Here is a 24,182-nt window from a genome sequence, read left to right as displayed (position 1 = left end):
TTATTCACATGCTTCAGAGGATCAACACTGATCTGAAGGAAACAGGAGGGACTCAGGACAGACCGAGAACGAGGGGTGGAGGGAGAGTTTGTGGAACGGTTGTGGCGGTCCGGAGACTTGGTGGAGGTGTATCCTTTACTTGGAGACTTGGTCGATGGAGAGCCTTTAGTTGGACGCATTGAGACCATATAGCCTGTCTCCATGGGAACGTAGTCTAGCTCTATGAACCTGCAGTAGTCAAACCTGACCAGGCAGAAACAACAGCGTGTTAAATCACAGAGGAGGACCATACCTGAATGAAGCAATGTGCATGCTACAGAAGTTGCACACTGCCTTACAAAGGTGAGACCAAGCTGTCCTGCATGTATAGCATGTTATAAGATTAACCTGATTCATTCAAAGTCTGAGCTGCCGGCAGCGTAGATGCCAAATATCAACAAGCACTACAACAACGAAGTGGCCCTGGAGAGCTGGCTCTCTGAAAGCTTTACAAGAGGAAAGACACATTGCTTTCATAGCTGAGGCTGCTTTCTGGCTTCCCATCGAAAACATCTACAGGAGGTCATTTGCAATTACTGGCACAGAACAAAAACTAACACTGCAACCTGAAATATCATCCACAAGAAGTCAGTGATTAGAGGAGCTGGGCATCGGCTTTTCTTGTAAGAGCCTCATCGTGCAGAGCATCTGACTTCCAACAAGCTTCCACACAAATGTTTTTATACACAGAATATAAGCATATACTAATGTACAACAAATAATTGTCCGAACATGTCCATACATTATCTCTCTTCAGTTATATTAGCTTGTTAATATCTTTATAGGCTATCAGCAAGCTGTGAAGTGACCAGTCTATCTCTCCACAAAGTACCTGAAAGGATGTCACCCTTCTTCTTCTACAGAGTTAACACTGCTGAACAGAGCTTTGATGTGGTTGTTCTCAGCTCCTCCCCAGCCCATAATATGGACAGCCTCACCTGCTCTGTAGCTGCAGTTTGTAATTTATAATAATTTATTACATTTTTGCAAAGCACCCATATGCTTCTATTCACTTCTGTGCTGAGAGTTAGATGAGAAGGTATATTAGAAAAGCTAAATTCAGGATGCTTGCTTAAAGACAGGAAGCAGCTGTCATACTCCACCATGAGGTTGCCAGGGAACTACAGAGTAAACTCCAGCATGCCACCACATCCTGTGAGAAACGTGGTGAATGAACGCTGTAGACCTGAAGCTGCTGAGGAATATTGTGAAAATGGATGAATATGGAGCTTGAGTCTTTTTGTCAGTTGCCAAATTAATTAAAACAAAGGCCATATAACTACATTTTAATTTGAAAATCCCTCTGTACTGCTCTCGAGTTTTAGAGTTGATAAAACGAAAAGTTCATATAGTCGCTGCTAACTCATTTCTTGTTTTAAAACTTTTGGGTAGCATTGTAGGAACAGTGATGTTTGGCAACAAAGTCGTCTCACAACCAATTGCTGATTGGGTCTTTTACGACGTAGCATTCACTGATTTGTCAGTGGTCCTATTACAGCATTTGCTTCCTCTACCAGTGTAGAACGCAAAATGGATAATCAATTACAAATGACCCTGTTGTCTTTGCTGGCAGATGTTGTACATTTTACATTGTACATTGTACATTATATTCTGCATTTTACAATGATACAACTGTTATGTGTAAAAGAAAAGGTGTTATTCGAGCAATCCATTTAAATTTTGCAACTAACAAACAAATGCTTCCTGTTTACACATGCCCAGCGTGCTGTACGCCTTACGTATGCTGGGCATGGATGTGCAGTATGTAGTAACGTTAAGTATGGATGAAGCCATTGTTGAAAATCTTAAAAAACATCAGTGAAGAGATATAATGATTATAGTTTGTCTTATTATATGGAAAGGAATTTACTGTTTTTAGAGAGTTTGATTTAAGAAATGTGAATTGAGAGTCTACAGTTGACATAATGCTTCCGTCTCTGTTGACATAATGCTTCGGAGAGGCAGGTGGACTGCTAGCAGTTTCCCCCTGCTTGCAGTATTTGTGGTAGGCTAAGCTAAACATCTGCTGGCTCTAGCTTCATACTTGATGTTGATTGAGACTTATATTGATCTTTTCATCTAATTCTTGGCAAAACAAACACATTAATTTCAAACTTTTCATTTAACCTAATTGATGCTATACAATGCACACATTACCAATTTGAAAAAGTGTTAAGTAACCATACATTTCCACCTTCAACCAATGATACTATCCTGTTAAAGTTGTTGGGCATCACATAACAGTAACATAATTGGTAGCCAGTACAGGGAAGGGTGATCTGTGACGGGCAACTTCTGTCAGGACATCATTATCATCATGTTTCAATAATCAGTGACACTACACGACACATAGTGAATGTTATTGACCTGTTACTCTAAGACATGACTGTTGCCCAATCACTGGCCTCCATAGAGAGAGGGCGGGACAAACAGGGCCAATCAGAGCAGCCATGGGTGATTTGTAAACAGGACACGATAACTCAGTAATACAATAGAGCAAAACATGGAAACAGTGATACATCCAGTGCACACAACCATTTGTTTGAGGCACTAACACAATAGACAATTCCAATGGCAGCCATTTTCCTGACACCATGCTCAGGGTGGAAAGCTCGATGATGTGAGAGAATCTGACAAACTGCTCTAGTTACCATGACAAACAGCTAACGTAAGCCTTCAATGACTTCTTCGCTCACGTCACTGTTTAATAACATTATGTGATACAATTGGAAAGACTTTTTAATCCTGAAAAAATCATTGCACTTCTGGGATTTGAGCCTGGAAGAAAAAAACCATGGAATCTAGCTTTTTATCTAATGCTAACTGCTGGAGCCACAACCTAGTTTTTGTCTGATTTATCTATTTGTATGCATTACCCTGGTAACCATATGTAATATATTATCTGCCCACTGGGTGGAGCATTGCCAACGGAGGTGCATGTAGCTCTGATCACAGATGGTTACATTGTGTTTAACCGAATTTGCTAATGGTTGGCTAAGGTAAATATAATAAGTATAATGATGAGCAAAATTGACAGGGTTGTGAGCTACATAAATAGGTCACTATAGTCAAAAATATATAACACACTGGACATGGTTTACATGGTTTCCAAATGAAAACCTGTAGTTCAAATATGTAGTTTAACCTTGAAACACGGTCCTATGTTCCTACAGATTTTACCTATTGTGCGTTCACCTACTGATGAGTTATGGACCTATGGTTCGTCAGATTCTCTATGTTTTTATGACTTATAAACCTGGACCACAGCAGCAAAACCTTATTCTGTTCATAGCATTATTTGAGCTTGTGAACAGGAAAATGGCCCATGTGTGAATAAGGTCTATGATTGGCGTTCTGACCTATTTGTGACTTCAGATCATCTAATTTTACAAAGTACATTTAATTTTCTTGGGCTACACAAACTTCATTGAGTATCTTGCAAGAGTTAAGCTGAGTGAACGTGTCCTGTGTGCGGTAAGAGGCCATATATTGACTACTCAGTATCTCTTTGAAGATCAATATGTGACAAGAAGCCAAGACATTAACAGATCAGAGAGAGGAAGGGAGAAGCAGCTTATGCGGTGAGCCTGGAGGAGAACAGAATAAACAGCACAACAGTGTTTGAGGTGTCTGGTGGACATAGTGGTTGGCTGTAAGCTGTAGGTGCCTCCGAGTAGTCAGGTGTTGATAAGTGTGAGTGGGTGGAGTACGGAAATATTCCTTTACGCTGTGGTTTGTTTTCGGTGGAGACAGAGGTATTGCTCAAGAAGCATTGTCTGTGTCTCACCAGTTATCTGCTATGGAACTGGTTAGTGTTTGTAAAGGAATGTGGTGCTGTTGATTGAGCTGCTGCAGTGAACCAGTGATCACTTGTGATCACAGTATTGTGCAACAGCAAAACAGCAGTGATATTTTCAACGTGCATGTAGCCACTAAACACAACGTCATGCTTTGAAAGAATACACAAAACTAACCCTCCAATTCTAGTGTACAAATTTAACTAGTGACACTACTGTGCATATGTCAGCAGCATGCGTAAGTGCACACCTCTAAACCAGGCTTTCCCTTGTTTTCTCCTGTGGACTCGGGGTAGTGTTACACAGCACAGTAGAATGCTGTGTTTTTAAACAGTCAGAGCTGAATATGAACACTGAGAGTTCTGTTGTGTTCATGTTACGTACAACTGAACTGGAACTTTGACCTAACTTCAATGCCAGGAGGGTATTTCAAACTTAAAATCAGGCAGTAGTTCAGCTGTTTACTAAACATCACCCCCAAGTCACAGTCACAGCCTAGTGAGTGTACCTAGGTGCATGGCAGGCCTGTCAAGCTTTGGATTTACATGGAGCTGCAGTGAGAGAGCGAGTAAGAGGGTGTGAAAGTCTTTCTTTTTCTTTTGGACTAAAAGTACAAACTAAAGTGCAAAGTATAAAGGAATGAATTAAAGAGTGTCTATCTACGTGATTGCTGTCATTATTTATTGAAAATCTTATTCGAACATGGGGGGAAAAAGTCTAGAGGCGCATCTATCGCCGTTATCATTATAGGTGCAGATGTGCAGTGCTAAGATTGATAGCTTGACAGGTGCAGTAGGTAAAGGAGGTTGGGCTTCATTAGTCAATAAGAAAATAGAGGGACATCTATGTCTTAGACACACATGTAGCATGAACGTTGTCCTTGTGCTGTTGCCAGCCTTGTTTATGTGGCTACATTGCATGCCGGAGCTACAGCATGGAGCATGCTCTCTGGGACTGTAACTGTAATTAGTCTCACGAAGGAGGCGTGGACACAGGAACGGCCACTGGTGCCGTAGCCGCTGGTGCCGTAGCCGCTGGGGCAGTCGTCCCCGACCCCGTCGCCGGCTTGGGCACCGGCGAGGGCGAGGACGCCAGTACTTGCTGCAAGCGGCGTTTGGGCTGCAGAACCTTCAGAGGGTTGAATCTGAGGAAGAGAGACGAGAGAGAGGACACCACAGCTACAGGGTGAGCTGCGGAGGCTAAACAATCTGGCATGGCAAGTAAACCGCTATTACCACAACAAATATACATCTTGGCTCTATAGTTTATGAGTGAATTTATCTGCCTGTATTCCACATATAAAACCTGAAACACCTGAATGAGAATAGTGATTAAAACACATAGGTGGTGTTTTGACAATATGTGAGAAATGTCTTAGGTTCAGATTATTTTGCTCATGAGCCATGATGACAAACTGAATGATTACAACAAGCATAAGGGCATGTCCACACATAGGTGAATGTGAAGTGAATATCACAGGTCAAAGTTCACTCAGGTTGAACTCCACATAAAGCCTTGATATGATTTGCCTCGCCATAAGAAGCTAATTTTGTATTAGCCTCCTTGCTCTCACGCTTGTAAGCGAAGGGATGCAAGGGTTGGCCACATACTTTCACGTATGTGTGACCGGGCCCAAATACGTTTGTATTTGGGCCCGGTCATTGATGCTCTATGCAAAGTTACTGGAGCATTTGTGTTGCAAAGACCGAAAAAATCTCAATAATGTATTCTCATCCTTTAACCCCATGTCCAGTGAACAGGCCAAGAAAGGTACCGTAGCTGTGGGGGAAAATACATTAACATACATACTTGATAAACTGAGTTCAGGTAGTAAACTTGCTGCTCATTGATCAGTCTGTAGGAGGTAGCTGAGTGCATCTTTTTTATATTAAGCCCACTTCATTATCAAATATACCAGAGCAGTTTCAGCAGCAGCATCAGGCGAGAAAATTGAAAAAAATTTAAACTAGGGAAAACAGCAGACATGACTGCAAAGGAAGATAGAGTGAGAGAGAGAAGCTTTTTTCAGACATGAATTTGGGAGGAGGTCTGAAGAATTGGATCCGGCCTTTCTCTGGAGTTTGTCTTTCACACATGAACAATGCAGCAGGAGATTCTCCACTCAGACGTGTTCACAACAAAACAGATATATGTGGAGTGTTGTAACATAAATACTCTCTGAGATTATACTTATAAAGGAAGTATGAGGGGAAGGGCTAGAACAGTGGTCGCCAACCTGTCGATTGTGATCTACCAATCAATCTCATTACCTCTGATCCCCGAACTCTCTGGACTCAAAGGTTGTTCACACGCGTTGTGTGTCGGCTACTGGTGGATGAGCTGCTGATTAATCTACTGCATTTCAAAATAAAAGCAGTCCAGCGTTCTGTTGAAGGAATCCATTCTATTGTTTAAAAAACAGGTTTTATTGTGAAATATTTGCAGGAGCGGAAGATGTGTGGCTTCCTACTGTATTGTACTGGTATTTATTTGAGTACACAGGACTACTTTTATACGAGGAAATAGTCCCATCTACGGCCATATTCAATTCAAAGCCCAACATTTTGCTGAAGCAGCAGCTCCTTCGCAAAACATATTGATGAACTGAAGCTAATGCTGTGTTAATGTTGATATTAATGTGAATATTGTGCATTGAACAAAAAAGGTTTCCCAACTGCCTTTCTTTGTGTATATTTACTCGCACATTCAGCCTCTAACAGAAATTGCAAATAATAATAAATAAGACCCTCCTAAGTGGGATTTTTTGGAAGATATCATGGAAGTAGATCTCGGCTTACATTAGGAAATAAAAATGATCTTGGGCTTGAAAATGTTGGTGACCACTGGGCTAGAGGATGAACAAAATTCAGTGCTCCTCATTGGCCACCTACCGGCGTGAGCCAGACCCAGACCTCCGATTGGCTGGAGCAGGGGCAGACATGGGGTCAGAAACCACAACCTTACGTTTCTTCTTCGGTCCTCACGCTCCCTTTTCTCTCTGTTCCTCAATTGAGCCTGGAGCCTGCAGAAGAAAACAGACGGTAAGTGACCACACCCACCCAGGGAGAAAAGAGAGTCAATATATAATTAAAGGCATTATAACATATAATAAAAGTTTACATTGTTTTAAACGTCCTGAAACCCACCGGGTCCCCCAGTGGACACAGACGAGGTAACATATAGGAACGGGTAGTGGCTCCACAAAATGACCATAGCATCCATTTTCAACTAAATCAATAGACAAACTATACATGATATCCATTACATCATATTTCATGCTCATAACCCAAGCCTTATCACTATACTATACTTTCTATGATCAACACTGAACAGGCTGAACGAAAATTAAAATGTTCACATCAAAAAGCAACAAGCATAAGCAAGTCATAACTCTGATGTGTTGTCATAATACGTTTTGTTTTAGGTCATAACTCTTGTGAAGCCGTTAATCCAATGTCCCTTAATGTAGCTTTTCTCGCATTGCGTCAGGTGGTTGTCAGAATAGCCCTTGAGAGAGTTAACCTGGTGTTCATTTGGTTGTGGAATTTATGTCCCTCGTACATTTCATGGACACTTTTGCAGGTTCAAAGTGGTAAACTGCGATTCGTTGTTGTCATTAAGACGATTGATCCAGAAGCTTGTGTCAGCCATTCCCACCGTCAAGTATAAAAGCAACATGTACATGTGAGTGTTGTGTAAAGAGTGAAGTGCCACTCGCAATCTACTGTAATGAGGCAGTGACAACTGCATTGGTCAGCGTTGTACCTGGTATTCTATTGGCTGGGGAATTCTGATAAGGTCATTTCAAGAAAAATCCAAGAGCAAGAGCAGAAATCTGAGAGCAGACGTTTGGTGAGCAGAGTGTAAAGAGATGAAGGACATTTCGCAGGGACAGTTTATCTGAGTGAACAGTTCTGAGCAGGAGCAGAGCACATTGTCCGACCTTTCCATCAAGTCAACACAACGCAGACATCGCTAGACTCCATAGGTACATTTGCAAGCATGCAAGTGCACGCACACACCTTTGTGGACAGAACAAGGCCATGCTTCCATTCTCATGAACATCATTATGCAGCTGCAAAGGCCAAATGCAAAAATGTGTTAGCATCTGCATAGCTGTGGTTTTCATGGTGTATGTTGATCCATATTAAAAACAAAATCAAATCCTGCCAGCATCAGTTGTGAGATGGAGAGTTAGGCCAAGAATGAAAGATGAGATAACAAAAACAAGAGATGGAAAGAAAAAGAGAGGAAACGAGGAGGATTACTCTCATCAATAATACATCACACACTACACTGTGTGCTCCTCAGGGTCACGTTCGTTTGTGTGTGTGTGTGTAACAACTGCTATGCGTTCTCTCTGCCGACCAACAACTCCTTCCTGTCTCTCCCACCACAGACAGTGAACGTACCACACGTAGATGGTTATTCATTCAAATTCTGCCTCCTAACATCATCCTCCTCTGCTCTCTCTCATTTCATTGATTGGATTCTGAAGAATGACCAGAGGTCTGATGGGGACTATGTGTTGTATGTTGTAGCTCCATATGAGATTACGCACAAGACCACAACTGTTAAAAGCACCAAATGCTAAAGTACATTGCAGATGATACACCAGAAAGGTACATTTTGATGACGCTACACCATCATCATACACCATTACAACCCTACCACCAGCAAAACATCCCTGGTTTCTGCCAGCAAATAGATTCATTCTACTTAATTTAAGGTATATCTGCCTTACTATGATGTTGTTAGAGTTACATCAGACTCAGAGTCATTAGAAACACCTACAATATTCTTGGAGAAGATATAGTTCAGAGACAATCTCAACCGCAGACTATTTTCATTATACAGACAGATGATCAATACTATGCACAGTCAACCACAAAGCCCAGAGTCAATAATGGGCTTTTTCTTTCACGGAGAGAAACATTCCTGAAGTCTGACTGCTTCAATGTTTTGGACAAACCAGTGATGAATATAAACCAAACATATTAGAAATAATCTGGTTGAAATGCCTTAGACAGACAATGACAGTTCTGACCAGTCATTTAGGAAACACACACTGAAATATGATCACTGACACGCTGATTGTGCTTTAATACTGACAATTTTATGATTTTGCAAAGGTCGAGTGCTTTCAAGTAAATATACAAACCTGCTTACTCTGTTCCAACACCTCCGCCCCCCAGGTTTTTAAGCCAGACATTAAGCACAGGCCTCTTGCAATTATATGCATAAGGTAATCAACACATAAACGGATGTGCACACGAACACAAAAAGGTCATGCCAGTTGAAGTGCTGCACATTTTGTGTAGCTTCAATTTGTTTTCAACCATGTTAGAACTGCACTGCACATGGCTAATACCTCTAGCCAGTTTTAATAAGCCTTTAAAATTTAATTGATTATCACTCAGTCTGTAATAAGGAGATGTAACAATCATCATAAATCAAGGCAGTCAGGAGCAAACACAAGGAGCAGGGAAGATAAATGGGGATAAACCTGCAGTCATTACTTAAATGTGATATGCTCACTTATAGAAAACCTCAAACATACACCGACACAAAATGAAATCATAGTTGTTGACTTTATTACATCTGCACTAGTGTGACTAGTAAAAACTACACACAACACAACACATTACAGAAATGCACTGCAAATAGGCCACTTGCATGTGTTTTCTTAAGGTGCCGTGCGTTGAGCTCTCAGGGCCACCGTAAAAAACAGTCAAATATCTATTTTCCATTTTCTTAACGAAATTTTACTCGACTCAGCTTGACATAGGCCGATGAAGGCAGCTGTTCTCCAACTCTGGCTGCTGTGGCAACGGATCAAACTACATGACAGCTCCTTATACAGGATTTATAAGTTAGGCCTGTTACGTAACACCACCCTCCGCCACAGACGGCCTGACTGAGGTCCACACGCACACAGCTGATTTGCTGACAGGCCAGAAACATTCAGAACAGGTAAAGGGAAGAAACTGTGTGTGTCTGTGTGTTTGTGTGTGTGTGTTTGTGTGTGTGTGTGTGTGTGTGTGTGTGTGTGTGTTTGTGTGTGTCCTTGTGCGTGTCCTTACGCAGCGAGGACATTTTGGGAAAGTGAGGACATTTTTGCCAGACCTCACTTTCTGACCCCGTATTAATGGTCTGTTTGAGGGTTAGAATTAGGTTTAGGTTAGGTTAAGGGTTAGGCCTTTAGTTTGGATGGTTATGGTAAGTGGCTAGGGAATGCATTATGCCAATGAGTGTTCTCACTAAGATAGAAGTACAAATGTGTGTGTGTGTGTGTGTGTGTGTGTGTGTGTGTGTGTGTGTGTGTGTGTCTGTGTGTGTGAGAGAGAAGCCAATGAGATGAAAGGAGGAGGAGGAGGTGACACTAATTTGGAACACACACACACAGAGAGCCATTGTTCCCCTGTGTCTGCAGCAGAGATGCTGCTGTATTTCTTATGAAAGACAGTGTATCGTTGTCATGTAGGATAAAAGCCTTGACTAATCTCACTTCATACAAAACAAATAGTGTTGGTGCATATGTGTGTGTTTATGCACTAGAATACACACATACTGATGGTACTGATAGTGCTGACAGTGAGAAGAGTTGAACTGAGTACAGAATATAACAGAGAGATGAGTCCCCATCCTGGTCCTGACTGAGCAGGCTGCAGAGTTGATGTTGACGTGCACCTCATGGGTCATCATCAAACCGATTGAGGAAGGGAGGAGCTGTGCATGTGCGTAAAAGGAAAGTGTGACTAACACCAGCTACACTCCAGAGTCTCCTTGATTTACCTGTGTAATCCCAACGGACTGACAGGCAGATGCTGTTAAACAGGTGTTTGGGACTGTGAGACAGCTTTAGGGTCTGCAACACTGACTCACTGCTGTTAGTAAGAAACCCATTCAACAATGAGAGTGTGTTTATGTTGTGTTTGGAAACTAGAGTCTTATCAGGCACAGGGAACTTTTTTACCTCCTGTCTGTATTAACTGAGATCAACAATGTGCTGAGTCATGCTGCTGCAGTGAGCCGCACAGTGCCCTGTCATCATATGCCGACAGTAGCTGACATTAACTGTCACCATTCACACAATTACACAACATGGTGCATAATGTTATTCTTCTTCTATACAAACAACATTCTAACTTTAGTTTTATGATTGCTCTGTCGACCAGTACCTGGTGCTTGGTTCCTCTGGTGTTACTACCCATCCTTTCCATGTGTTGAGCCATGTGCCTACTCATCTCGGTATTGCTGCTGTGATGCCTGAAAGAAACACTTCTAAGCCATGTTTTAATAAAATACATTTGAGATCTTGGTCTTTTCGAACCAAGTATAAATTAAAAAAAATGATCTTATGCTTCTTCACGATGTCACCGAACTCTGTCTGTTATTGCTGTTCCCTGACTTGATAGCATTCCAGTCACATTGTGTGTTTGTTAGCCAGCTATCCATTGTTAGCAAAAACAGTTCATAATAATGTATTATGCGGCATTTCACGCATACTAACACTGATACTCTTTTCACTGATTTGAGCGAAGCAATGATGGATGTTTGTTGCCTTTTTTGTAACAAATGAACAAACAGGTAATTATATTTAAATAACATGATAAGCAAGTTGAGTAAATTAAAAAAGGACAGCAATTTCTAAAATTCTTCTGAAGTTTCCTTTAGCCAAGTTAATGAGCAAAGCTAAACTAAGCTAACTCATATTTTGTGGCTCATATTAAGTGTACAGACATGAGAGAGCTGCTGATCTTCTCATCTTATTTTTAGTGAAAAGTGAGTTAGCCTAATTCTCTATTAATTCCTTTTGAAATCTCACGTAAAAATATATAAGGTTTCACATTTAGTAAAACCTAGAGCAGAGCTGCATCGCTCAGAGTTAAAGTGTCTCTGTCTGCAGAGATGATGATTCATTGTCTAAGCTGGACTGACTGCACAGTCAGCAGCTTCTATTTGCATGTCGTCAGGGAAATGAGTGTGACCCTTAATTTCTGCTTCTCCTGTAAGTACTAACAACTGTGCACGTGACAAGCACACAAAATGTAAGGTGACATTGTAGGTATTTTTTTTTGTTTTCATGAAATGTTATATACAAGTGAAATATTATATTTGCTGGCATTAACCATAATGGTCCATTATTGCCTTTTGGTAAGAACACAAACCTTGTATGGAATAAAACACAGAGTATATCAGTGTTGCCAGTAGGAGGCAGTGTGGTGAGACTATTATTTACTTACTTTTATTTATACTTACTCTTTCTACTCAGCGAAGCTGCATTGAACAGAAGCACCCTTCTTTCTCACATACTTGGTGACTAAAATTGTATTCAATAAGTTAACATTTTCTGTAGTTAATGGGCTGATTGCAGGTACAACAATGCAATATAAGCTCATAATTATTGGAAAATTACGAAATGATTGGAAAATTAATTATATTTGAAAGTAGCATTTAGATTCAGAAATCAGAATATAAAAATAATGAAAGTGGAAAGAGAAGAGCTGTTTGGCAGATTTTGAGATAACAATATGGCAAAGAAAACATGTTTTACAAATTCTGTACCATACACTTTCAAACCCATTGTTGTTTGCAAATACCAAACACCATTAACAAACTAATGCATTTTGTTTCGTAATACACACCTGGCAAACAAATGCACTGCATATTGCAGTGTATTTGTGTATAATGCAAATTCTGATGCTTCAGAAACTAAAAAACCTTCCATATTTCATACAAGTCCAAAACAAATTATGAAACTTGCTCTTGTCAGTTGCTCTGGGCTTTTTCAGCATGCACTTACCGGTTGCACTCCAAATTTAGAGGCAGCTGGTTAGACAGATCTAAATGACGGCTGTTTAACCGCAGGTCTGACTCCTGCACACCTCTCATTAAGTGTGTTTAGCTTCCGTTGCCACAACGCCGCTATCTCCTCGTCCACAATGTCTAGTCGTGTCTGATAGTGGCGGTTGTATTCAATTGGATTCGATTACTCAGGACATTTGTAAGAAAATCTTCAGCACACAGTATCTATGTCTATTTGTAAACCACACTGTTTGTGAGTGAATGGCATGCTTTTCAAAAAGTTAATGGCATGAATTTAGCTCCATACACCACCTTTAATCACTTCTAAGTCTGACACCTGTTACACAAAAACAACATAGTACACATTCTAATTTTGATATTTCCTTTCGTTAATGAACTTGTTTATTTTTTATTTAATGATATACAAAGTACTTTGACAAGTTTAGACTTAATTAGAACCTTAAAACAAATGAAAACAAACAGAGACGAAAGTTATCGTGTTTGTCAGTTCATATAGCGAGGTTTGGTCCTTGCAGTCTACAGTAATTGTAGAAGAAAACTAGAATTACCGCACTGCTGTTGTTTGCCTCCGCCTACCAATTTAGTTTCAGTGTACATATTTCAATGTTCTTTTCCCCCCAGACCCACAGGTCACTGTGACCTTCGACCTTTGAAACGAAAAAACGTTATACTTGAGTCCAAGTGACAACTGATCAAAAGTTGAAGAAAATCTCTCAGGTAGTAGCTTCTCTAGTCACGATGACCAATCAAGAGCTTTACACTACAGTTTTACATCTATATGCAGGACTTTCACTATGGGGGGCAATATGGGTATTATCAGTATCTTGCCCAAGGACACTTCAGCATACAGATTAGTAAATACTGGGATCAAACTGACAACCTTTTGGTTAGAGGATGTCAACTCTAACCACTGAGCTACTGCCAATATCACCTTTCAAGGCAACACACTTTGATGCTGACCTTTGAGCACTGCATTTTTCAATTAACCAGTGAGTTTGTTATGTACAGCAAGGTCAGTCAGGGTCAAAGGGCCTGTATGTTTTCCTCCCCCTTGCCGGTCTCTTGCTCCCTCCCCAGTCCCTCTCTCTCTCCCTCCTGCCTGTCTCTTTCTCCCTTCTACCTGTCTCTCCCAGGGTTAGGGTTCGCCCAGGTGCTGCTGCTGCTGATGATGATAATGATGATGATGATGGACACTACCATGGTAGATTGTGCTGCTGCATTGGCTCAGCTCATTGGTTCCCACACTTCTCCATCAGCCTATCAGGCCTTCAGAATAAAGTAAGCAAGCCGTCACAGTTCCTGGCCCAGCCTGACTCGGTCTCAGATCAGCTGCTACATCTGCTGTTTGCTATTGAGACTATTTGTAAGGTTTGTGGTCAGATTTTTTTTTGACAATAGGTAAGTGGGGGTACCCTATGCACTTTTGCACCAACAGAGTCACTTGTATAGACACACTAGGATTATTGGTTGGTGTCACCAGTGTATTTGAGAGCTTCTTCTTAAGATAAGCTAGTAAGGCATTTTGTTTGTTTTATAACAAAAATAGATAATAGATCAGGACGTATTTTGTTACTTTCATTTCAGTTTCTGTGACACTAACCACCTTGTCCTAATCTCCCCCACATTTGTAAAACTGTATCTAACCACAGAATGTGTTATAATCAAAAAATCTGTCAATTGAATGTGAGACAATGAGAAAAGAGAAAAGAAAATGTGCAAACTGGAGACCTCCTGGATTTACGCTGTTGATTCAAAGATAAGATAACATATTTATGAATGTTAGGCTTTTTCTATAGATATTTTGACTTGTGTAATAGTGAGCTAGAATGCACATTAACAAGACCCTGAGTTTAAATTTAGCCACCCTTAATTTTAGTGACCGCAGATTCAGACCTCATAAATATGTGATCAAGGATCTTTTACTAATATTAATCAGAGCAATATTACATCAGACTGCTACTCCTTTTCTAATACTACTTCTACACACAATATCATGTCATACCGACATCCCATGAAAGTAAATCCCATTCAGAGCCAAAAATCCAGGGTCAGGCATCTGTGAATATGCAAATCTGCAATTGAACGGATCCAATTACCACTAAGATCGGCAGTGAAATAAACCCCACGTGCACACGGATATCTTTCACCGGTCTCCATGAACACTTGTTTCCCAGAAGTAGTAGTGATGGGAGTTCTGGCTCTTTCAAATTAGCCATTTCATTTGGCTCTGCTCAGCACTATGAGGCGGCAGTTTGAGCTCCCAAACTACTCCTCATTCACTTTCTACTCTAACAATCAACTCACATTTAGCACTGCTATGACCTATTATTTGGACATATGCACAATTGGCTCTGGGAATAGGTTCAAACTTTGTATCTGCTATATGTATGCTCAATAGCCTCTATGTGGCGTCTCACATTCTGACACTTGTTTCTCGTATATTCAAATTGGCACATGATTATTCATTTTAATATGTGCAGCAATCAGTGCCTCTTTCGTGAACTTATAATTAACTAAATAGTAATTTACTCAGCCTGAGGGGAAAGAGGCATGTACACACTCAAAATTAGTATGACAATCTTTCAATCTGTTAGTCAGAGCCTTTCTTCAAGGCATGAACAAGCTGTTTAGTCAAGTCCAGATGCCAGCGTCTGACAGCAGCTGATATCAGAACTGTATTCTCTGCAAGCATTGTTGAGTAATCACCAGAAGTAACCGTGGAGAGAGTGTCATTACAGTGTAGTTTTAGATGCGCTATCATTTAAATGTGCTACTTGCTTAGCAACGTCAATGTTACCTTAACTATTCTGTTTGTGTCTTTCTCCTTAGACAAATTGACAAAAGACAAAAAAGAATGGAATTTGGAGTCTGTCAGAGAAGCGGAGCCGGCTCATAGAAACAAATTGTTCATGAGCAACACATGGTTAGGAAGTAGACCCCAAAGACAGAGGTATATTTTCCCCAAATAAAAGCATAAGCATAAGCATTAAAATTCCAGTATTTATGTGTGTTTTCTCAACTTTATGAGCTGGGTGCTTTCCAGCTTCCCTCTCGGATAAGGAAGATAAACTGGGCTCCTCTAACTGTTTGGTTTTGAGCAGCTGGTACACCTACATTGCGGTGAAGGCCATTTGAGCTGTGGAATATCAATTACTCTGCCAATTTTAAAAGCCACTAAAGCAGCTTCATTTCTAATGGAAACAATGAAGCACTTGAGTAGGGTGGATAGTAGAGTAATAAAAAACTACACAAGCCTCAATTTCTCTGTGGACATGCATAAAGTCCATCATGAAGCGTGCAATATTGTGGAGATTACACAGTCCAGAGCATATACTCACACATTCATCAAATCAATCCTCTGTAAATGCAGGTTGGAAATAATGTTCATCAAAAGAGCACAAACAATGACATTTTGTTTTTCACCGTGCACGCAGATCAGACCAATCCTGCAGAGTCACACTCATGCTGCAGCAGATGCAGAGCAGCTGAGCTAAGACCCAGCAGAGCACAGCAATTATGCTACAGCAGAGCTTTTACTATGCCAACCGTCAACACAGCGCACAGGCACACAAGCACACAGGGTGAAAGGGGAAAAGAAGGGAGAGGAGAACATAACATATTTTCTTGAACCTCAAACAATCTTTTATAATCAGCTGTTCACTGATCTGAGATAAAGCCCAGTTTTGTCCGACCCTTTACACAAGTCTCACGGGACTCTGACAGGAATTAACCCTCATTTGGATGCAAGTTCTGGGTAAACAACATGGCAATAGTTTGACTGCAGAGGCCCTTTACACAGCTCTTTAATGTGAGCCGTCTGGGAACCTTTTATCTGAGCTTAATTAGGCCAAAAGCTCAAAATATCTTCTGTCATGAGTTTGTCATTAGTAAGCCAAGCAGCAGCGGTTAAAACGTGCGCTTGAGCAGCCTAAGTGATCATGCTAAATGTATGTGTAAAAAATGTGTATTTTTTATCAAAAGCAAGACAAGCATTGATACATAAAGGAAATATATCTGCAATCACATTAATATCGTGTGGGAGGAGACAGGTGGCTACACCCATTGCTCTCCTCCTCTACATTAGGCTCCATTCCAGATGAAGATGCACTGACATTTCATGCTAAAAGTAAAACCATATCCTCACGATGATATAGCAAACATTAGAAAATGTTGCCTATGTGCACATCCAATAGCCATTAAACAGCAACAGCATTTCAGTTGTGTTTCTGGCCACTGGCCTCATGCCATGTTAACATTAATGTGGATATGTTTTTGAACAGATATTTCCCATTTCATTTAAAAAAGACTGCATAACAAGAATGCTACGCCAGTAGGCAGCGATACAGTCTACATCAATGATCTGTCAAAGAAGAACACTGTGGTCTAAGTAATATTGCAGACTGAGAATGTTGGTGCAATAATACAGAATTTTGCTGCAAACTTAACCTCGACATGGCTGTGCAAACCAATCAGAGAAACCGGCATTTCACAGCCTACAATCGTTTTTTCCAAATACTTGTTTAAAATGCACACACAAATATATGGAATCAAGTTTTTAGAAAATCTTAACTTCGGAATGCATTTGCAAAATCTCTGTTTGAGTGACTTAAAAAACCCTTTGACACAGGAACATTTTCGTCTTGTAAAATATCTGCATAGGTGTGGAAAGTGCATCATATTCAATCACTATTTGTTCAAAAACAGTGAAGCTGTCATGTTACACATAGTCATAGTTAATGTTGATGCAAAAATATTGAATATTGACCCTTTAAGAGTCACAAATAAATGCTACAAAGGTGCTTATATTATTATAAGACATGCAGATGGGGGTTAGCTTAATTAGCTTAAATTGGGTATGAATGTGATTATAAAAAAAGTTGTTTGTATGTTGGACCTGTGATCACTATGCTGGCACTCTCACATTAGCTTCCCCAAACAGAAAAAAGCGTTTAAAAAGTCTCGATGTGCTACCTGCTCCGAACCAAAAGCTGAAGGATACCTTTAGATATGAATTGAGGAAAATTATATGGCAGCTGAGGAGCAATGCTTTACTTTGTGATAAAAAAAGGCTGACGTTGAGAAAAGGACTTTTCAAGCGGTAGCTCCGACACCAGCCAAACATAATGCATTCATGCAAATATTAAGCATGGGTGATAGCCAATCAAATCACGTCCATGCAAATACGAGACCAGCCTGTCATTGATTTTTAAAATGACCCTGGAGAGACAGTTGGTCATCTGGTTTTACAGTTCATTTCTTGCGTACTTGCCTTTAGCATCGTATGGATAGTTGGCATGACTCGTTGGCAGAAAACCTGGCTATGTTGTTTAACAAATCCAAGTTGTTTGGGGACCAATGGCCTGGGCCATAGAGCATAACTATCTCAATTAGCTTACCAATATTTTCATCCATGCACACATGTATGCTCTGTTTCAAGCCACAGACGCTCAGCTTTTAGTAGCATCTCTAATTTAACACCACGGCTACCTTGCCGTGGTGGGGAGGCTTGCGTGCCTCCGTGACTCTAAAGGCTATACCGGCGGGTATTCATACCCCCCGTAGGTGCAACCATGCCGGGCAGGTTTTAGAGTAGAGGCCGGACGAAAAGCAGCACCTGGTCCTCCAGGTTGGGGGTTGGGCGTGGGGCCAACAACCCCACCCTGTAAAACACTTGCAGTTACAGAAACGTCGACAAGAAAACTACGAGAGGACACGGCCCTGGGAGAGAGTAGCTCTTCAGCTAGAAGACAAATGACGTTGTGTGGTGAAAGCCAGGAGCCCCTGGAAGCCACAGGACCGACCATCCTTCTCTCAACCAGGAAAAACATTACCATTGGAACATGGAATGTAAGAACAATGTACCAAACAGGGAAAACCTTTCAAATAGCACAAGAGATGAAAAACTATAATCTTGTACTAATGGGCATCAGTGAGGCAAGATGGACACAATCAGGCCAGAAAAGATTAATGAGTGGAGAGCTGCTGATTTACTCGGGCCATGAAGATGACCATGCCCCACACACAGAAGGGGTAGCCCTCATGCTATCAAGAGCCGCACAGAGAGCACTGATAGAATGGGAGGCCCATGGACCAAGGATCATCACAGCATCGTTCAGAACAACAAAGGAGAAGATAAAGATGAATGTCATCCAATGCTACGCACCAACGAACCCCAGTGAAGAAGAAGAAAAAGAGGAGTTCTACGACAGGCTTCAGAACATCCTGGACAAATATCCAGAGAAAGATACCACCGTCCTCATGGGTGACTTTAATGCAAAGGTAGGAAAAGTAAACATCGGATATGAGGAGGTGATGGGAACACATGGACTTGGAGAAGCAAGCGAAAACGGAGAGAAGTTCATGGATATCTGCGCACTGAACAAGCTTGTTATCGGAGGCAGCATCTTCCCACATAAGAGGATACACAAAGCAACATGGGTATCACCAGACCACACAACAGAGAACCAAATAGATCACATCTGCATAAGCAAGAAGTTCAGAAGATCACTACAGGATGTGAGAGTTAAAAGGGGGGCAGATGTAGCATCTGACCATCATTTGTTAACTGCTAGACTGAAACTCAAGCTCAAGAAGAACAAGACGGAGACAACAGCTAACAGACAGAAATACAACGTGAGCCTATTGAGGGACGCAGAAAAACAAGGGGAATTCAGACTGAAACTATCAAACAAATTTGACGTTCTCCAGGACCTACTTGAAGACGAAAACAGCATCGACAGTCAGTGGCAACATATTAAAGACGCACTAATATCCACATGCCAAGAAGTGGTTGGCTACAGGAAATTCCAGCAAAAGGAGTGGATATCTACAGAAACCCAAAAAAGAATCCAAACAAGAAAAGAGAAGAAAGCACTAGTGACAAACAGTCGTACAAGAGCATCCAAGGCAAAGGCACAAGAAGAGTATACTAATATCAATAGAATGGTTAAGAGGAGCATTAAGGCGGACAAGCGGAAATACATCGACAACCTAGCCGAAGAAGCAGAGGAAGCAGCAAGAAATGGAAACATGAAACAGTTGTATGACACCACCAGAAAGCTGTCGGGCAAATACAGCAGGCCACAAAGACCGGTCAGGGATAAAGAGGGAAACAGCATTAAAACAAAGGACGGACAACTACACAGATGGGCAGAACACTTTGAGGAACTGCTAAATAGACCCCCACCAGTAAACCCACCAGATATCCCACCAGCACAGACCGACCTCCCCATCAGCTGTGACATACCCAGCAGAGAGGAGATCAGGAAAGCGATACAGCAGCTGAAGAGTGGGAAAGCAACTGGGCCAGATAACATCCCGGCAGAAGCCCTAAAGGCAGACGTTGGTATCACGGTGAGCCTGCTGCATCCACTCTTCAAAAGGATCTGGGAAGAAGAAGAGATACCATCTGACTGGAAAGAGGGCCTTATTAACAAGCTCCCAAAGAAAGGAGACCTGGGAAACTGCAACAACTATAGAGGGATCACCCTACTCTCTGTGCCAGGCAAAGTGCTAAATAGAGTCATCCTGGACAGAATGAAGGATGCAGTTGACCACCAACTGAGAGACGAGCAAGCAGGATTTAGAAAGAATAGGTCCTGTGTCGACCAGATTGCCACTCTTCGCATTATCATAGAGCAGTCACTAGAGTGGAACTCCCCACTCTATGTCAACTTTGTCGACTACGAGAAGGCATTCGACAGTGTACATAGAGAGACCGCATGGAAGTTATTGAGACACCATGGAGTGCCCACTAAGCTAGTGAACATCATTGAAAACAGCTATTCTGGAATGACCTGTAGAGTGATACATGATGGACAGCTCACGGAACAGTTCCAGATCAGGACTGGGGTCAGACAGGGTTGTCTTCTATCCCCATTCCTGTTTTTACTAGCCATTGACTGGATCATGAGAAAAACAACAGAACAAAGGAAGAACGGAATCCGATGGACATTATGGACCCAACTGGATGACTTAGATTTCGCAGATGACCTGGCACTACTGTCACATAGCTACCACCAGATGCAAGACAAGATCAATACACTCGTAGAGACTTCCTCACAAGTAGGACTTAACATCCATGAGGGAAAAACTAAAAACATAAGGATAAATACAACTAGTACGGAACCGATCACCCTTGGTGACACCATGTTAGAAGAGGTAGAGTCCTTTACCTACTTGGGGAGTATCATCAGCAGTCAGGGTGGTACAGATGCAGATGTAAAAGCTAGGATAGGTAAGGCAAGGACATCATTTCTACTTCTCAAGAACATCTGGAACTCTAGAGAGATACGGGAAACGACTAAAATCAGAATCTTTAACTCCAACGTAAAATCCGTCCTGCTCTATGGGGCAGAGACATGGAGAATCAATAAGATCACAATAAATAAAGTGCAAACCTTCATAAACAAATGTCTCAGAAGAATCCTGAAAATCTACTGGCCAAACAAGGTCAGCAACAACGATCTGTGGACAAGAACAAAACAACCCCCAGCAGCAGACGAAATTGGACGAAGAAGATGGAGATGGATCGGGCACACATTACGCAAACCAGAGTCAAACACCACCAGACAGGCTCTGACCTGGAACCCTCAAGGAAAGAGAAGCAGAGGACGTCCTAAAAACACCTGGCGCCGGGACCTTCAGGCAGACACAAAGAGACTGGGAGGCACCTGGTCGCAGATAGAAAAGAACGCCAGCGACCGTGAACTCTGGAGGTCCCTTGTCGACGGCCTATACCCCAGCAGGGGTGCTACAGGCACTAACTAACTAACTAACTAATTTAACATTGTGCAAACAACTGTTGCTTCTCATTCAGAATAAAACCACTATGATGAAAATGACACTCCTCCATGGCAGCGACTGCAGCCATGGTGTGACGAGCAACACAACAATCCAGACGGGACTGATGGCTACATGCTCTGCATTTACAATGAATGAAAAACAATCATCAGGTGCCTCTGGAGAATTTGCACAAATAGAGACCTGGAGTTTACTCTAGTATATGTGAGACCACTGCCATGATGTTGCATGCTTGAGGATCAATTGTTACAAAAAGGGTTGAATTAGAGATTTTCCCTTCATGGACGCATCTGATCAAACACCATGCAGTGCAGATGAATGCCAAGTCACCATGGTGACGGTCAGTCCGCCACTTGAGAGGAGTGTGAGTAGGAGAGCTGCCATTGGTTGTGAATGCTGAGGGACAGGATGGAGGAACCTGCTGCTGACAAGATGGCCATGCTGCAAAGGACAAGAGTGACCTGCACCAGAGGTCAGTAAACAACATCAAGCTCTGTGCTCGAGACTTGTTTTGCTTCCCCCTCCCTGTTTCCACACACTACACAGCGTATATGAACTTACAGATAAAAAGCCTGTTCCAATGGCTGAAAGGATTACAGCACAGGACTACGAGTGCAGGACCAGGGGGCAAACACTCTATTTCACTACAAACAGACTTCAAGCAACTACAAAGAGACAAACTGATAAAGGAGACACAAAATGACTTAGGCTCCTAGGTTGTCTCTTATATGTTCCCATGGGCCCATTGTCTCTACCCAAAATATGTATAATTTTGGGTAGAGAGGAAGTAGATTTTAAGACCGTCGTTGTGATTAGCTATCAAAAATAAGTCCTGTGTTTTTGTGCCAAGGTTATTCAAGAAGATCTGAAAGAGTCTGCAGCCATATTCAGTCCTCACTGTATCCAGTCATTCATTCATTAAGAAATGTGCTTCCAGGCTCCAGTGCTTCTTATGACTTGGAATTGAAATAGTAAATTCAAAGAACAGTGGCCTAACCCCACACAGCCTCGTTCAAACTGGATCAAGCTTTGATATGATTAGAGTAACTTGTTCAAATTGACAGTCATGGCGAAAATAGCTGTGCCTCTGTTTTCTGTCAGGTGGGACAGAGACGTTCCTGAAAAAACAAAAATGCTGCAAGGTCAAACTGCAGCGGCGGCCAAGCTGTCACGACTTCACTGCCTGCAAACATGGATGACACTTACCTTGGCTTCAAGACCCAGGGAGCTCTCTCTCCGGTCACCGACCTTTACCAGAAAGCACTACTCTGGCCTGTTATTACCCGGTGCAAACAGTGATCTGACGCACACGGGCCCTGGAGGGGGTTACGCGCTCAAACATGGGCGCAAAGGATGACAACACGCGCAAACATCTGGAGGAGCGCAGTGCGCAGCTTGCCTCCGTCAGCAGCATCAACATAAACAGACTCTGCAGGAAAAAGTCTGATCCCTGGGAAACACGCACGGCTACAAACGAACGCAATGCTCCACACATTTCCCGCACGATTCTCAACTCGTAGGTTATTATTGACGCGCGCTACACTTCCCATTCCACAGAAGCGTCCTCCGCAAAATGACAGCTCTGCAGCGGCCACTGGTGACTTCAATGACGTGGCCCGGCCTTACCTGTGCCCGCTTCCCTGTGTGTGGCTCTCACTCCTGTCGCAGCTCCATCGCTTCGCTTTTCATCGTCTCCCCGCTGCGCTTCTTCACCGGGAGCTCCGCTGGATGGAGCCGTGATCCAGGCGCACACGCCCGGGGAGGATGGGAGAGGAGGGGCGGAGAGGAGAGGGGCAGGCTGGGGAGGCAGGAGGGGCAGGCTGGATGGCTGCTGCTGCGTGAGGAGGAGAGGCACAAGGGGATGTGGACGGAAGCACATGCGTCACGTTACGTCGGGTTCCCTTTTAAAGGGAAACTCCACTGCGTTCGTTAAAGCTTCAGGCCCATCCAGCTCCTCAGAGACAGAAACGTTATCACTAAATCGAACAAAACTAAATGCAACAATGGTAATTGAACTGCAGCATTATATGTCACAGAATCCAATGTGCATTTGAATTTTATTTCATTTAACATTGTGTTTAGATAAAAAAAACGTGGAGGTAATGATGTCTGATCTGAGCTGGATTTCATAACGCTTCCATACAAGCCAGTAGCCAGTCAGATTTACCTTTAGCCTCAGCCTAGCCTACCTTCAAGCTCGACCTCGGTATCTTTGATTATAAGGCCAAAACATCCGCTGGTGGTTGCTAACACCTGCTAACATCTACTGGTAGTTGGTAACTTAAATTGTGCAGAGGTCCTTCAAACATACAAGGGATAATCACCATCTTGTCCTATTCTAAAACATTTAATTTCATTGTTGTAACTCAAAATCTTTGCACTCACTTATTTCAGGACCTGTGTAGGCCTGCATTGTCATTGTGGAACATTCTGTAGACCTAGGTCCACTTCTGGATGACCCCTCCTCACATGAATGTGTCCCCTGCCTCACCTCTCCCTTTTCTGTTGTTGTGCTCCATGGGAGAGGTATAAATTACATGTCAGTCATCAAAGTTTTTGCATGTCAGTTTCTCTGCTATTGTGTTGTTGTGTTGCATTTACTCAGTAGTTGAAAGTTATGGAATCATATGCTAACCTATTATTTAATTTGAGTAATGGCTCCACTCCAAAACTAGCAGAAGATTTATTTTTAAATTGGATTATCAGAATAAATGA

At 42.0% G+C, this 24,182-nt stretch overlaps 1 protein-coding gene across 1 annotated transcript in view; it reads right to left on the bottom strand.

Moving 5' to 3' along the window:
* snphb (syntaphilin b) overlaps positions 1 to 23,275 on the bottom strand; it is a 33,338-nt gene extending 10,063 nt beyond the window's left edge. Inside the window, exons 1-3 of the mRNA XM_062391357.1 lie at positions 23,094 to 23,275; positions 6,728 to 6,858; positions 64 to 243 (exon numbers count right to left, since the gene is read on the bottom strand). Of these exons, the coding sequence (XP_062247341.1) occupies positions 64 to 243; positions 6,728 to 6,777 (230 nt within the window). The 5' untranslated portion in view covers positions 6,778 to 6,858; positions 23,094 to 23,275. The remainder of the gene's footprint in view (positions 1 to 63; positions 244 to 6,727; positions 6,859 to 23,093) is intronic.
* Between the last annotated feature and the right edge of the window lie 907 nt (positions 23,276 to 24,182).

Source organism: Platichthys flesus, chromosome 7, assembly GCF_949316205.1.
Source record: "Platichthys flesus chromosome 7, fPlaFle2.1, whole genome shotgun sequence".
Taxonomy (NCBI): domain Eukaryota; kingdom Metazoa; phylum Chordata; class Actinopteri; order Pleuronectiformes; family Pleuronectidae; genus Platichthys; species Platichthys flesus.
The sequence above is the reverse complement of the archived record's forward strand: the minus strand, read 5'-3'. Positions and strand labels throughout refer to the sequence as shown.